General features: G+C 39.7%; 2 protein-coding genes across 3 annotated transcripts in view; one reads left to right on the top strand and one right to left on the bottom strand.

The window, feature by feature from the left end:
- Positions 1–2,693, top strand: part of KCNC1 (potassium voltage-gated channel subfamily C member 1) — a 120,835-nt gene extending 118,142 nt beyond the window's left edge. For both annotated transcript variants that reach the window (XM_053946311.1, XM_053946307.1), the window contains one exon: positions 581–2,693. In XM_053946311.1, coding sequence (XP_053802286.1) covers positions 581–762 — 182 coding nt within the window. In that variant the 3' untranslated portion in view covers positions 763–2,693. The remainder of the gene's footprint in view (positions 1–580) is intronic.
- SERGEF (secretion regulating guanine nucleotide exchange factor) overlaps positions 1–17,215 on the bottom strand; it is a 151,443-nt gene that overhangs the window by 6,983 nt on the left and 127,245 nt on the right. The window lies entirely within an intron of this gene.

Below are 17,215 nucleotides of genomic sequence, written 5' to 3'. Positions count from 1 at the left end.
CAGGCAAATAATTGAGCCAACCCCTAGAGGAAGTACTATCTTGCCAAATTACAATGACAATAGAAATTTCATTCTGTTCTCACAGGGCACTTCAAAGCAGGGGCTGAATGGCTCACTGCACAAATTATTATGTATCTATTTGAAAGAATCACTCCACATTACATCAAATAAACAGTTTAGGTTACCACTCAGTCTATTTTATGATAGAATTTATTTTTTCCTTCTCAGTTATGCATAGTCATTTTGAACCAAAAAAAACAAAAGGAGGAAGAAATTCACAAAACTGTATCCTAGGATTTAAAAACAACAGACTTGCAACTACAGATTTCTTGGGCTGCTGGACCCATGTATTTTTTGTGGTGGAACTGAAGCCCTGTAGCATGGAGATGGCTGCTTTGCTGTGTGTAGGTAGCAAGGAAAGAAATCTACTGCAAGGATTATCTGTTCACATTTCTGTTTCCATGGGGAAACATGAATGGTATTAAAAACATGAATGGTATTAACTATATCTAAAGCTCACAGGTGCTGCACGAGGTTTTTGTTTTGGTTTTACTCAAACTTGTCAATTCCTTCCCAACAGGAAAGCATCTCCAACTCAACACAGAACAAAACCTGGGCTCACGACTTTGTGCAAGACTGAACGTAACTGGTCCACTGACAATACATGAGGATTATATCATACACGAAGCAGCTGCAGTGCAGAGAGGATTAAGCATTAAAGATGCTTTTTTCTACACCTGTAGAAGACAAGAAAATCTTTGAATTTTGGTCATTTAAGTACAGGACAAAAACACCTGTCAGAAATTAATTAATGGAGAGATTTGTCCTGAAGCTCTGACTGTGGCACTAATGTCTGTTCCATCAGGATATCAGACATGGCAAAAAGTGACATTCATTCAGAACTTACATCCCTGCCTCTCACAGTGACAGGCATTCAATGTGTCACAGTGCTTAAACTTTGTATGACCAGAACTAGACAATCACAGTCTCACCACAGAGCCAGAGACTGCAGTCTCATGACCCTCTGTACTGTGTGAAACAGAACATGCAGAATATACCTTATACCTAGAGCTTAGTAAGAGGTCATCCACGCAAGGCAGAATGTCAGAGCTCATCTAGAAGAGTGCGAGTCATCCAAGTGTCCCATGGGACCATGTGGTGCCATGGCCATTTGTGCCTGTGAATTCTGGGTAGTAAAGCATTACCATTTCAAACTTGCAAACACTTCAAACTGACATAAGTGATGACACAAAGAAAAGGAGGGGACAATTGTGATTCATCTGACCTACAACGTTATCTCCAAGACCTAGAACCGAAGGGCATCTTCAGCAAAGGCCTAGGAAAAGTCATAGATGAACACAGAAGCAAGAATCTGAGAACCCCCTTAAACTGCATTCCAGTCCTACATGTAGCTTTCATAGCACTAAGGAAATCAAAGAGCAGGAGAAATGACAGCCAGCAGGATGAGCAGGTGCATGCAGGTGAAATGGTGCTTCCTCTTCCTTTGCTGGCTGAAATTTAAAACAAGAGACCCCACTGGGCTCTCAGGAATTCCCTCATCAAGGAAGAACAGCTAGGATGGAAAAGGATATTTTGGAAGTGTCTTGGTGCTTAACATACTTCATACAGCAACCCTTTGTAGAACACTGGTCTATTTACAAGCATGAGCTTTAAGGCAATCTCACAGACCAGGCTACAGATGACTGTCAGTCCTTGGCATCTTATAAAAAATACTTATGATATAACAAAAGCTGACAAGATAGTCCATATGGTTACATTTACCTACAATTTCTTCTCTTCTGACTGCTATTCTCTTCCTCTGAAGGGCTGTTTGCACTAAACAAAAGTGAGCGTTCTGGGATTTATCTCTGAAGGTGTCCTTTTCTGCAGAACACAATTCTTCAATTCAGAACCAAGAATTGAAATGTGTAAACCTTCCACATGGACATCTTATGTAAAATAGCTTTGTGTCTAAATGGGCTTTAGTTTGAACTTCTCCCCTTTCATTTTCCCTTAGCAATTTGCAAGGCTGCATTTTGGTCAAGTTTCAAGACACACAATATCAATGTGCATTACTGTTGAGTGAAGTCTAAAAAACCTGCTTGTTGATATTAAACAAGTGAGGGCTTTCCCCCCCCCCCCCCCATGCTTAACAAGTAATCTGAGATCAATTCCAGCAGTCATAAGCTAAAGTGTTAGAAATGCAAAGAGAAAAAAATCAAGGAAACCAGTGGTGACTGAGTTGCTAAGTTTCCATCTTACTGATTGAACTGGTAGACTTTCTCACTGCTATGCGAACATAGCCACAGAACAAAAGTAGCTGCAGCTCAGCAGTGATGATAGTAGGATGCCTTATTTTGCAAAGTTTCAAGTTGTGATCTTGGTGTATCACAATGGCTCAGATGGTGGCACCCCCATAAGTGTCACAGTGCAGTTGCAACAGTGACAGCACTGTAGCACTGCACGCAGTGAGAGCTTTAAAATACATAGCTTAATAAAAGCTATAGCATAGCTGTAGTCAGAGAGAGTTCAGGGTGAGCTAACCCTCCTTTCTGGGCAGGATTTGTGGATTAGGAGTTTCCTCTGTGCTGCAACTGCTGTACTTGAGTTAACCCACTTGTATCTGGTTCAACTGTGCCTACTTGCACTGTACTGTAGTGCAAGTGCACAACTAATAAAACTCCTGTGGGTCATGTGCCTTGTCTTGTCTGTCTGTCTCAGTCTGTGCCTATTGGTACAGGAACTCATACTCACCACTGTGTAGGGGTCTGAACAGGGTAACTCTAGATCTATTCAGATACAACAAGGGTTGGGTCATTTGAGCACCTAGAAGAGGAGTAAAAAGTGGTAATGGCCTCACATTCACACTGATGCCATTTGCAGCCACCATTTTCCTCTGCCTCATAGAATATAGTTCTGTGAACTAACAGGACCCCTTTCAAAGAAGAAAACAGACAGCTGACAGAGCTATGACAAAAGATGAAACCAAGCAATAAAAAAGCAGAAAAAAAAATCCCATGATTCAGACTTCAAACACAAACCATAGAGAGGTTTATGTCAAGTGTGTGCACCAAATGCAAGTCACGTTTTCTCAGAAGGGCTGATGAAACACAATGCTCTTACCCAAGGTTGGCTGTGCATTGCTGGGCTGGTGTTAACTTCCAATGGCAAGTGAAACTGTTGAATACTGAAGAAAAACAATTCAAAAAAACACCATAACAAAACCCCAAACAAACTGAAAAGTATTAACATCACAAACTGCACCCTCAGTCCCATACACACAGCTAAGCCATTAGTCTGATTTCTGCCAAGCAGGACCAAGTAGTCCAGCTCTTCCTATTTCTTAAGGGCTAGGAAAAGATCAGGAACTTCAATCATATCACCCTGTCAAGAAACCTATGCAAAGTAATGAGCCAAATAATGTGTACCAGATGGGATACACTAATTTTCTCCACAGGTAAGCAATAGCTAGGGAGACCAGGACCATAGGAATAACAACTCTATCCTTTTAACTGTACTTTTAAAGCAAGAGTTCACTAAGGGTCATATTTCACTAAGAGCTCTGGAAAAAGTAAGCAAATGGTCAATACTAGCTACGAAAGAAAGAGTGGGTGAATAGGCTTTGCCAGCTATAATTAAAAACAAGTATTACCATTAAGAATTAAAAATGGTCAGGAAAAGAATCAAAGCAGACAGCCTCAAAAGGAAAGTGCCTATAAGGCAGGATTGGATCTGCTTCTCCAATCATCATTTCAAAATCATATATGACTGTTGAGTGAGGTCTGGGAGAATTGCTTGCTGATATTAAGCAAAGGAAGAGTTCTGCCATCAATATGTGTTAAAACAAAAGGCAAGTTTGCTTAGATAGAAACAGGTTTTGACATTACTTCTGGTGCAGAAGTAATGAACCCAGAGGTTCTGGGCAAGTCTAGCTTGCAAACTTTTACCTTTTATTATCTGTACAGACAAATTTTACTCTATTCTCTGTACTCAGTACTTTTATTCACTGAACTATTTAATTTAATTACAAACCCATAGTTCTTGCTGGAAAAAACAAAGCTGTTAAATTTCAATACCAAACTGGCAAAATACGAGCGCTTCAAGCAATGCACAGGGCTAAACAGACCCCAGCCCTGAGTGGCAGAGAGCAGATTATTTTACATATTCAGGCCAGGTAGTCAGAAAATAACCTTGCTGTAGCCCAGCTGTTGCAGTATGCAGCTACGCAAACGGAGCAAAAGGGCTTTGTGAATTTGAGATTCGAGTTTCTGTTTCCTAAACCTAAAGCTGGAGTTTCTATTCTGTATTTTTACGTGTATTCATCCTTCCCCCTGGAGTTATTCCCATTGGATTTTACCTATAATGTATTCACACTGGGCATTGTTCTATTGGTTTCGCCTTATCTCTTATTTTCCCCTATAAAACCTGTGTCTGGACCCCAGATCATGGTCACTTATACGTGCGGCAATCGGGCAAATACAACCTACTTTGGACTGCACAAGTGTCCAGTCTCTTGAGTCTCTTTATCCCGCTCTCGATCGCACTCTCTAAACAGCTCTGTCCATATTAAACAAACCCACAAAGGTGTTTGTTGCCTCTCTCTCCGGCTGCTCCCGGAAGCCCCAGGAAACTGTAACCGGGCAAAAACAAGGAAGTCGGAGAGAGAAAAGAACGAAAAGCAACACCCAGCTTCTTCACATTTCTACCTTCACCCTCCTCTGTGGGTCAGATACCCATATATTCAGCCTTACCTTCACCTTCTTACCTAATCTTGCCTAGAAGTACACAAGGCAAGGAGAGAAACACTGGCAGAATTTGGGATGCCACTGGGTGCCAAGTGACACCATTGTAGTTATTCTGAATAGGAAAGGCAAAAAAACATTCCTTACACATAACATTCAAGGTACATTTTGGGGACACCTCACCACTGTGCCTCCATCACCTAGATTCTGGATTGGGGGTAGCTCCTTAAGCAGAGGGAATATAACAAGTAAGTCCTTGGAAGAAAGGCAAGCACAAAACAGTGTCCTGAGATGAAAAATTCCTGCAATCAATGCTGTAAGATGTCTTCTGAAAGTTTCTGCTCTGTTACATTTTTTGGTGCTGGCAAATTAGCTATACTGAAAACAGCATTCACACATCAGGTGCAAGGATCCAAGGCTGGAAAGTAAAATCTGTCTTGGCACAACAACAGGGAGAACAGCTGATGGGCAGAGGGATTCAGAGGCACCATGCCAGCTCCAGAAGGTTGGAGACCAGAATGGACAATGCAAGCTGGGTCCCTGAGATGCTGTTCAGCACTTTCCCATCTGATCCTCTGCATAACCTCAGGGAGAAGAAGAAACTAGCTGGACTAAAGACAGGAATATCTGACACTATTTTGGAAGGACTATATCTGCCAGATATCTGCAAAAACAAAGTATTCTTCAGAATAAAAAAGACAAACAAAACAAATATTCCTATCTCTGAAATAATATTTGACCAAATTAAGAATTCAGGAGGTTTGCTCTCCTCACTTTGTAGGAAACAGAAACACTGGAAATGTGAGCTCTCCATACATTGGCCTAACTGCTCTTTCCCGTGTCCATGCAGAAAGCCAGTTTCTTACATTTTATATTTGGCACTAGACTAATTACACAGCAGGAGCAGATATGGAAGGCAGCCTAGAAAGAATGAGACAGAAAATGATTAGGTAGATTTTAAAGCCACATTTGGCTCTATAACAAATATTTGTCATTACTCACAGAGAAAAAGCAATAGTGTGAAAACCTTTAAAGTGATAGATAATAATACCGAAAAAATAGTGTAAAATCCAATCAAGCCCAAACTTCTAGTAAAACAGAAAGCTTCAGTATGCAGCAAGAAAAGCAATAGATGATATGCTTGTGTATCCACAGGACTGTGTATATAACATCCAAACAAATGAACACTTTACAAAGTAGTTCTCACTAACCTGCAACAGGAATGTGAGAGAAGCTGAATTTATTCTTTACACTGCTGTAAAACAGAACAACCAAATATGAAGATGACAAAGCCAGACAATGTTGAGATGTTTTCTTAAAACACTTTGAAATGTTTTTTTTCCCTCTGGTTTTGTAATAGCTTAAGGCCTGCTGAACACCGATCATGAAAATAATCCTTGTGTAGTACAGCTAAGAGAGCCTTACTTTTCTGGCTCACTTATTAACAGAACTGTTGTTCTGTTCATGGGTGAACCAAAATGCAATTCTCATGATTCTGGAAAATGGACTCCATCTCAGTGAGACCCAGTATATGGAGGTTTCTTAAATCTATTCAGGAATAGATGAAGCAAGAATAAGAATTTTAAGCATCCAATCAACCTAGTAGAAGTGATTCATGTTCCAAATTAATCTAAAGATTTAAAAATGCTTGGATTCCCTAAATCAGAGCCTTTTCATTTCTTTCAGTATTTTTTTTTTCTTGAGGGGAGAGGGAGGAGGCACTATCAGCATTTTAAAGCTTTCTGTAATAACTACTGACACAGAAAGGTTAAAAATAAAGAACATAATCTTTACTTTAAAATACTACAAAGGATACAAGAACCATCCAGGTCAAAGTATTTCAAGATGACCACAGCTATCCATGTGTCTTTTCTTTTTTATCAAAAAAAAAACAGATATTAAAAAGGTTTACAACACAAGTGGCAATACTGCACTTAATATTTGTGTTTGCAAAATATTTCTATGTATACATACAGACATGTATTCCACATATAACTAGGGATGTTTGCTTAACAGATTTCATGCTTTCAGACCTTGCATTGATAGTGACAACATGATTTGTAGCACAACACAATTTCTGTCTCTACACACATCCCTCTGCAGAATTTCACCGGTGTTTTAGAGTACTTGAGTTTCTATAAGTGGGATTCAACTTGCCTAAGCCCAAAACATCCATGGTGTATGTACCTGTGCATGCATGTAGCCATCCTTCACAGAGGAATCTAAATCATCTCACACTCCACTGACAAACAGGCTGTTTTAGAGTTTTAGGGTTCATCTCACCCAAAGCAAATATCTGAAGTCAAAAGAATCCTTCTACCGCCACTCTTTTACCCATCTCTTCCTCTCCACTGCCTACAGATATCTGACTAGCTCAGGCAGAGTTTAAAGGTAAAGCAGACAGACCATGCCCAGATGCCCAGCCCAACCTGCTTTACAAACTTGCTCTCAGGAGATATCGAGCTTTCTGAAAAATAAGATGCTTCCCAGGCAAAATCAGAAACCCACTGAGATTTCAACTGCCCCCCCAAATCCTTAAACAATTTTGAACATACTTATGTAACCTGATTGTCCAAAATGCCATCTATGCACAGAAAACTCTGAATGCTGTGCACCTAACAAAACCTTCTATAGCAAGATGGTGAGCTCTGCATTAGGAGCTCCTTCAGCAAGCACCAAGCTGTCTTCTTAGTTTTACTGCATCTTTGATAACTGGTTCATTCAAATATACACCAAAGGGACTTCCCAAGCTTTTTCAGCTACCTGATGGATTGTTACCAATTTCTGCATGAGAATGCCTATTATTACAGAGGAAACACATTACATTAGAGTAACTTCTTAAGAAATGGGAATTATTCTTATGTTTAAGCAGTAGCTGTTGCTTTGAACACTTTAAATCACAGTGTTGAAATATGGTCTGAATACTCTCGGTTGCTCCGATTTTCAACACCTTCTCTCCTAGCCAGCATGTCTTGCTGAAAGGTTGCTCATGGAACTGTTTACTTTCCAGCATGAAAGGTTATCTTTTTCAGAAATTTCTTAGGAAATCTTTCTAATTAATTAGTCTACAGTTCCCACAGCACTTTATTGAATTATTTTTTTTTTTAATTAGTTGTTATGGGTTTTTTGGTTTGGTTGGGTTTTTTTAATTTGTTTTAGAAAGCTCCCAAAGCTCTCTCAGGCAGAAATATTTCTTGCTCTCTCTGCAAGAGATGCTTTTTGGATGTTTTTGCTACTGAGAATTTTTTTTGGCTCTCCAGGGGACAATTAAACAATGACAACATTGTATTCAGCTCAAAGCATAATTCTATTTTTGAAGGTTTCATTTGTCTAACATGATACTGACCACAACTTTCCTTCTGCAAGGCAATGTAATTCAAGTTCAGTCTCATGTCAGTGTGCACTGGCTCGACCCAATCCCAGGAGGAGCAAAAACTACTTATCTGGCAATGTGATTAGGTAACCAGCTCTCCTTCAGGCTGACTACATGGATGGATTCAAAGCTGCTTCTCCAACTGGCAAACAGCAAAAGTCTTAATAGGATTTAAGAAGCAAAGGCAATCCTTGATGGGAAAGGCAAAGTGGACCAATTGCTTATCCTTGAAATGAAAAAAGAAGCCATGAGGAAAAAAGTTTGAGTGCAACTGAAAGCAAAACGCTGAGTCATGACTAATTCCCTCATTTCCAGCTATCTGCTTCTGTTACTCCGTTACTTTCCTCCTTTTAGCCATGTGACTCCAAACTTTCTCATTATAGAGGGAGAATTACCCTGCACAAAGCAGAGCTATAATCCTGCTTCCTGAGCTCTGAAGGGATCTGGTCAGACCTTCCCTCTGACAAATGGCAGAAACCATCACAAAAAGCAGCAGACAGCAGAGGACTAAACCTTTGAGTGCAGCATTACTGGCTAAGGGCTACTCACTGACTGTGCTCTTTCTACGTTTTCCCACCTCATTTTAACTACTTTAGGTTGTTATCTCTTTAGGCCAAGGGTCTACTGTATGGTCTGACCTCACCTTGAGCCCATGGATGTTGTGTAATGAAAATAAATAATGAAAAAGTTCTAAAAATCTCTATTGTATTTAATCATTCATGGGTTTATGTTCACAGTGCTCTGTAAATCTGGAACTTGAGAAAAGAAGTGAATAAAAACCCTGAAGTGAAGGTGTTATTTGGTTCTCCTGTGTATTTAGAATACATTTGAAAAAATGAACAGTTAAATTTAACATGAGACATCATGCACTTAATTATCCCTTCTCACATGGTGATTGATATGAAATAAACCAATATTACTTTATTCAGTTATGAAAAGAACTTCAGGAAGGCATCATTAAGGCAAAGGTGACTTAAATAGGCCTGTTTTTAAAGAGTGATTTCCTGGGAAAATGCTCCTCAGTGCTTTTTTTTCCCCATCTGCAGTTCAGGGATATTTGACTATTCCAGGGAACGTTTTAAAAGTTCACAATTTACAGGAGTAATTCATACAACATCCTTAAATTAATGGCCATTCAGGACAGAGGAAAGAAAATAATACAGAGTGAAAGCAGAACTCAGTTAAGTAGAGAGAAGCCATGCTAAAAGCCATTTGAGGGCTCCTGAAGTCATATGGGATCTGTTGAGACAAAAAGCTATTGCTAGGAGTCAGTGTTGATTTCCACATTTGTGCTGCACAGACCCTGAGGATTAAGTGAAGCATGGAATTCCGGAGTCAGGAGAACAGCAGCATCCTGTGAGCTTAACAGTTCTGGCTCTGTGGAGGGCTACAGCTCACAGGGCTGTAAAAGGCAATTTACTCCTTTTTTTTTATGGAGCTATCATCTCTGAACTGAGATTATTTTTAATTCACTTTGGCACTTATTTCTTACCTTCCACTTTCTGTGTCCATCACCTCTTTGCCCCTAAAATTATGTCTTCTGTCCCTCTCCCTTCTGTCCTCATCCATCCAACATTTCTGCAGACCCCTGCACGAAGACAGCATTAGCTGCAAATGTACCAGGCAAAAGAGAATCTGTTTGGTACCTCCTCAACAGCAGTGTCTCTTTCAATCTTTCTCTGCCAATAAAGGATTTGAGGGGATAGCAGGAGGTTTACTCTCTGTGCAGGAGGCTAAGACATGCACTGTGTAACTACAGCAACAACTACTGTGAAAGCTCTCGATTTTTATTGACACACCTTGCAACACCCTGTGGAAAAAATTATACAATTAGAGAAACAGAAAATTAAACATCCTAAAGGCCAAAGGAAAATATTGTGGTGATCTGCATCTCCATGCATCGCTTAAATACTCCCTCATGGTAATTTGCTTCTTTTACTGTACAGCGTTAACATTGAAATAGCATTCTAAAATTCACAGTTTCAACAGTGATTTAAGCCTCCAAAATGCCAAAACAGAAGATACACTTGCAATTAGCTCAGAAAACACTGTAGCACATTGCTGTATTTGATAGAGATTCATCACTGGGAAATTGACACTACATAAATAGAGAGAAGAATAAGGTGTACACATTTTTTCATAGAGCAACAAACATTTGCATATGGATATACTGAATTATTCATCTCTGACAGACAAGACAAAAGACATCTTTCTAAAAGGTATTTCTCTATCCAAAGGATATGCATTTTAAAGGACTTTCCTGTGCTCACAGCAGCTGAGAACTGTGTGAAAATGATACTGAGATCCTTTGTCCCAGTCTTAAGAGTTCTGTGACTTCATAGACAAGTTTGACATTCCAAATCCAACAGTTTCAAGCTCACAGCAAAATATGAATATGCTGCAGTCTGAAATTGCCTCAGATATCCTGGAAAGTTACCAAATCGCTTACGTCGAGCTTGAAAATGCCACCTCTAAATGTTCATCCAAGGCCATGATCCACTGTGCTGGAAAATTGATCCTTGCTAATGGCTACCATTTATAACCTTAACCTTTACTACATTGCTTCAGTTCTCTCCAAGAGCTTAAACAATAGCAATCAAAAACACTTCCAATGATTTTAACAATTACCACCAGACTGAGAGCTAGACCTGCAAAACCTCGACCTTATCAACAAAGTGGATTTGCATGGTCACAGGAATCGACAATTTTGCAGTCAAGGAATGGGACCAAAACACTTTACCCCAGCTGCCAGTCCTCATTTCCTGCTCTGCTGTCGTGATTTAGTTCTTTTAAAAAAGCACAATAATCACAACTACTTTTTTTATTTTGATCATCATCCGAAAGAAAAATATTTAACAGCAAGGTTTAGAGAAAATACTGAGCTGTTACTATAGCTCTACTGAATCTAATAGTCTTGCAGTACACAATGCAATCCAGGCAGCCTGGAAAGGATGAAAATTATGTGTTGCCATGGAAACAGGAAGGCACATGTTTAGGTTGCTCACCTCTGAAGAGCTGCCCCACCAATATCTTTAAAGTCTGCTAATAAAATTTTAATCAATTATTAGAATAAAGTGAATTTCACCTCCTGTTGGACTTGGTTTACATACTATCAAGCTCTTTTAATGTTCCCTGCATCCAACTACACTCTACAACATTAAGAATGAATTTATGTGCAAACACAATGTAAACATGCACTTTTCTAGTTCAGCTACTTAAAATTATTATTCCACACAGCAATAGATACCAGCTTCCCAAATTAAAATCCTGTGCATGTAGGAAGGTGCGGCAGCTACCTGCCACAACCTCAAGCAGACGAGATGACCCGGTTAGCACTGCCCGTGAGAGGCCGGGTGACCGCCATGTGAGTGGGCACTCCAGGGAAACGGCATCCCCTGGTAGTGCTGCGGCGTGGGTTACACAGCTTTGGTAGCTTCACATGCTGAGAGGAGACAAAGAGACGAGAGAAGGACACTTTGTTTGCAAGCCCTAAGAGTTTTATTCCCCCGGGCGTGGTCAGAACAAATGCTCTTGGAGCGGACGCAGTGACAAAATGCCAAAGAACAAAGAATGGCAACAGGTTAAATAGGGGGTGGGCAGACAGGAGTGGAAACCTGGCTCACCCAATGGAGACAAACAATAGAGAAATGACATATATTATAACAACCAATGGTAACATAACAGAGGTGGGTACAGAGTCCTGAGACAAATAGAAAGGCTAAAGTGGGGTGACTGATACAGAACTTTCTTGAAGAAGTTGGGGGTGTTTACAGGATTGACACCCCGACAGGAAGTGAACAAACCTTGACTGATGGGACTAAATAAGGAGAAAACAGGGAGAAGTGAGAAGATTGACAGGTGTGAAAAATGCATATTATATGGCTCTACACAGATATTTACTACTATATTTATTATGCTGAAAGTTATGCTGTATTAACATTTTAATAATATAGTAAATGTAGTTTTGTAATCAAAATTAAGCATTAGTATTTAAAATAGAAACTATGTGTGTGAGATATTCTTTTTTTTAGAAAAGGAAAAGATAATCAAGGAATTCTTCACACAGAGATAACAATTACAGAAACCCCTAAATTTTCCAGAGAAGAGGAATTTATAGTTTTCCTTATCAACAGAAACTAAGTTCTTCAAGCCTGACTTAGACTCGAAAGCGCCTGAAGATTAACAGAAACTTTTTGACAAGTACCATATGAATTTCTTGTTTTAAATAAAATATATGCATAATCATGAAGTGTTTTGTATCTGCAACAGGCTATTGCTTTTAAGGTTATTCCTTTGTTCACAAGGCATGCTTGTCGAGTGCCCGAGAGCATCCAGATGTCCGTAATTCTTTGCTTTTTATTGTCTTATAATTGTCCTAACTCTAAATTTTTATTAGTCTAATTGTATTACTATTTTTATAACCATTTTATTATTATTAAACTTTAAAAATTTTAAAAACCAAGTGATTGGTGTTTTTCACAACAGGTAAATGTGGATCCGAGTGGCGGCAACTCTCGGGGTAAACAACTTGGAACAAACCACTGTGAGGGGAAAAATAGGGAAGTACAAGGAACAAACCTAACATTAATGAAACAACTGACTAAATAAAACCAACACACAACAGGAAGGTGCTTTTAAATTTATTAATCAATATGCTATCCCTCCTCCCCCTTCAAAAAAAAACCAACCATGTTAACTCAATAAATCAGGCCTTTGATTATTACTGGCTTAAGACCACTGAGCAGGGATATGCCCATTAAGAATGTGACAATTAGCCCAGTGCCAGTGTTGTCACTAACGAGACACCCTAAACATCTGCTGTTTCCTAGAAATTGTAGCTTCCATCTAACCATGACATATCTGCAGACAGATCTTTCAAAAAACTGGGGCTTTACAAAGTAAAAATGCCTTTCCAGACAGCCAAATAGAGAACAGACCAAGTTGTTTGCTGGCAAAACTCCACTTATTTCACTATTATCATAACAGAGCATCTGGCTCCAAACATGCAGCCACTAATTATCTATACAGTTAACTATGTCAGTACACTTATTTGTTATTATACTGGGAAATCAATAAGCAAGACTTGGTTAATGCTACTACTAATTTATTAAATCATTCTTTATAAATAACTGAGTACAATGTTAAGACTACCAGCACGGTAATAAACAGTTAACAAGCTCTGTATTCTGGATCACAAAACAGCAAAGCAAAGCTGAAAAGACAAGAAATCCATACTGTGAACAAACACGTGCAGTTTTTTGTTTGTTTGTTTTTGTTAATGTAGTTGTAGTTTAACTCGGCAGGCAGTGAAACACCACACAGCCATTCCCTCACTGCCTCCCAGTGGGATGGGAAAGACCACTGGAAAAAGGTAAAACTGTGGGATGAGATAAAGCCAGCTTGATAGGACAAAAAAGGAGGAAAGAATAATAATAATAATGATAGAAGAATACACAAAAACAAGTGATGCACAATGCAAGTGCTCACCACCCCCTAGCTGATGCCCAGCCAGCAGCTCCTCTCCCCTCCCCTAAGCAGCATCAGCTCCTCTCCCAAATTTTTGCTCAGAATGATGCCATATGGTATGAAATATCCTTGTGATCAGTTTGGGCTTGCTGTCCTGGCCATATCCCCTCCCAGCCTACTCAAAACAACTTAATCATCAGTGTGTTATCAACATTTTTCTCATCTGAAATCCAAAACACAGCACTTCACCAGCTACTAGAGGAAAATTCACTATCCCAGCTGAAACCACAACAACAGTCATACATTATAAATTATTATCTTAAAATTTTAATTAATTTCAATTCATGTATACAATATTCTTCCGTTTCAGTATTCCTGGTAGAAGGACTCCAGTGGTTCATTCACACAAGTCATTCAGGAAGAAAACCAACTCTCAGACCTACCAACCATAAATCTTGACTGCACTGAGATGTTGAATCAGAATATTAGAAGTACCAATGTCAGAAGAGATATGAGTGACAGCAGGAACAATATGCCCTTTAAAGAGGCCAGACTTATCTGGTTTCAGCTTCAGAGATATCAAGTAGGGGTGATTTTCCACACTCTGCTCCCAGAACATACCAGCACTGTCAAGAATATGGCTGTCTCTATCCACTGTTATATTTAGGATTCAAGTGTTCTAAAAAAAACCCTGGCACTAATCTCCTGATCAACTGTACAATATTTTTAAGGTGTTGGTTATTTTTAAGCTAAACTTGAAATACACTGATTTCCTCCAACAACACTCCCATTTCCTTTTCCTAGCTTTGTAATTAATATGAAGACATAATGACTGCAGGCACAGCCCTCCCCCAAACCAGGATCCCACTGTGTAAGCATTACGGAGTAGCTATATCTTTTCTTCCCCTAAGGTAGCCACTGTGATATTTTAAAAGATTTATTTGCTTACAGCTAAACAGATGACATTTACTCACATTACAAAACTTGTGTCAGAACTCCAGCATTATTTAACCACCTTCTCTTAGGAGACAACCAAGGACAGCAGGTCAGGACAGTCACATACTGTCTGGAAAGGCTCACACAAAGTACATGCACATTGTCCCTTCTCCAGCCACGCAAAAACAACCTGAACAAAATCATTATCCAGTTTCCTCAGCAGTGTAATATACAAGCAAATTTCTGAGTATTTTGCTAAATAAGTACGTACATTTACCCCTTCAGCAATAAAAACCAGGATCTCAGCAGTACAGCAGCTCCTCTTGACTCAGAAGGTCAATATGACAGTGCTTCATTCCTGTAACTTTTTAAGGGTTTAGCTGCTGCCTGGGCATCTCCACTGGCTACCAAACTATTTCCAAATGTCCTTCCATCCAGGCATCTGTCTCTCCAAAATTTTGGAGATAAACAGCTTACAGGAAAGTGAGAATGACATGGTGACATTTGGAGTACAGTGCCCCCAGCCTCCCTTTCTCATGAAGGTTCTTTTTAGTCGTGACGCCTTTAGTTAATTTATATCACTTGTCTTGCCTAAAAGCCAGTGTGGCCTCACCACTCTCCTTTTTTCCATGTCTGTATTTTAAACCCAGCTTTTTGTTCAGAATTTTCATGGATCCCAGGCAAGAACAGCTTCGGGACATGGAATAATTTAGTCTGGACCTCTGATGATCATCTGCTTAACGTCTCTGCTTGAGTGCCTACTACTACAACTACTCCCATGCCTTGAAATTTCTGCACTGCTATCTTACACTTTGCACCAGGCACAATACCCAGAGAGACTGCTGGATGCAACTGGATACTTTGAGACAGCTTAAGTTTTGCTCATCTCAACCAAATTTCCCATTTTTCCAAACTTGTGGGATATTGCTTTTTCTCCACTCACACTTCTCTCCAGACAAAAATTCTCATTCTTTGCTGAGAAACTCAATGTCACTCTGAAAAAAATCCTATGCACTAATCAGCTCCAAAATAGTGTAATTTTCAAAGAGTTGGATTTTCAGCTCTTTTTCCCTTTACTTTAAAAAGCACACATAAAGCTACTTTCTGCAGATGGAGTAAAACGTACCATGTGAATATGACAGATTGGCTTTCTCATTGGGCACTGAAGGGTTGCTATGATTCAGACATTATGCTTTAATATTATACTTCCACAAGCTGCAGATATGCTGATATAAGAGCAAATGTCAGAAGGCTGATGTTTCTGAGGTCCATCTCAGAAAAAGGTCGACAACACACTCTGAAATCAGGTTCTGTTTCTGTCCATTGGAATTTCAGTCACTTGGATAAGAAAAGATTGCCAACGAGGAATCCAGCACTACGCTGCACCTTTCAAACACTCATGAGGAGACACTATACTGTCATTTCCTTTGTCCTTACTGGGAGAGGTAAGAAATAGCAAATTGCTTTATTTATATACATTGGGCCCCTTGGTCCTTTTGTTTCCAAAGTCCCCTTTTTACACAGATCCACATTTATTTACTGCTTGAATTTTGCAATAGTACTGGACTACTTGACTCCACACAGGAAATTTACTCTGCAGTGTTATTTTTGCCTTCTCTAAAATTTGGCAGACCTGTCAAACTAGGAGATTTCACAAGCTCCCTATAGCTCAGAGCATCAGAACCATGAGGCCTCAATGTGTTTGGGTTTGGATTGGTTTGGGGATGGTTATTTTTCCTTTTTTTCTTGATGATAGGGCCCTTTATGCTGATTCCAGCCTTAAATACTGCATCCTGAGCAGCACAACAACTGGGGAAAACAAGATCTACCGTGTCAGCCACTTACATGTGTTTTCACATAGTCACCATCTGTTTGGTAGTCCCAGAAGTCAGCAGCTCGTATCACAAAAAGCACTGTCATATTAAACACCCTGCTGACACAGAGACCACAGAGTGAGGGACTGAGCCTTGCTGGCTGCTGAGCCATCAGATTATGGTCTCAAAATGTACCAGCACAGAACCTCTAAATGATAGCCCTTCAAGGTCTTTTCCTCCTCTTCCCTCTCCCAGATACAGGCTTTGCACTGATGATGAAACTGCTGCAGCTCACATTGTATAAGTTTCCTAAATAATTGCAATTTTACAAACTTGCAAGTCTGCAAATGTCTCTTATTGCATGTGTTTGCAAGATATGTTGAGAGGATGAAAAAAATCCTGCTGAACAAAGGTTACAGTCCTTGTCAAAATAAGCCATTTGTCCTTCATTCAGTGAAGTGCCTAATGGTTAGGTGAGTTAAACAGGACCAGGGAAGCATTTTGAAAGGCTGAAAGGATTGTCTCCTGGGCTCCTACAGAGGAATGATCCAAAACTTTGCCACGTGGTGGGATGCAGTTTGCTTTCCACAGCTTAACTGGCCTAAGCACATGTGAGTTGGGAAGCTCGGCCTTGGTATCTCATCCATTTCCAAGGTCTTAAACAACACACTGAGCCTTTCATGACCGTATTGCTTAAGCTCTGATACTGAGAGAAAATAAAAACTTCATGTCCAACCTATCACTACATGACCATGACATGTAGTCCCAGTGAAGGACTCGGGACTGTGACCTGCAAAACATAGTCAGAAAAATTTCTGTTATCTCCAACAGGAAAAGAAACAAGCTCAAAAGGGATAACCTGTTCACTCCTACATATATACACA

Source organism: Vidua chalybeata, chromosome 6, assembly GCF_026979565.1.
Source record: "Vidua chalybeata isolate OUT-0048 chromosome 6, bVidCha1 merged haplotype, whole genome shotgun sequence".
Taxonomy (NCBI): Eukaryota; Metazoa; Chordata; class Aves; order Passeriformes; family Viduidae; genus Vidua; species Vidua chalybeata.
The sequence above is the reverse complement of the archived record's forward strand: the minus strand, read 5'-3'. Positions and strand labels throughout refer to the sequence as shown.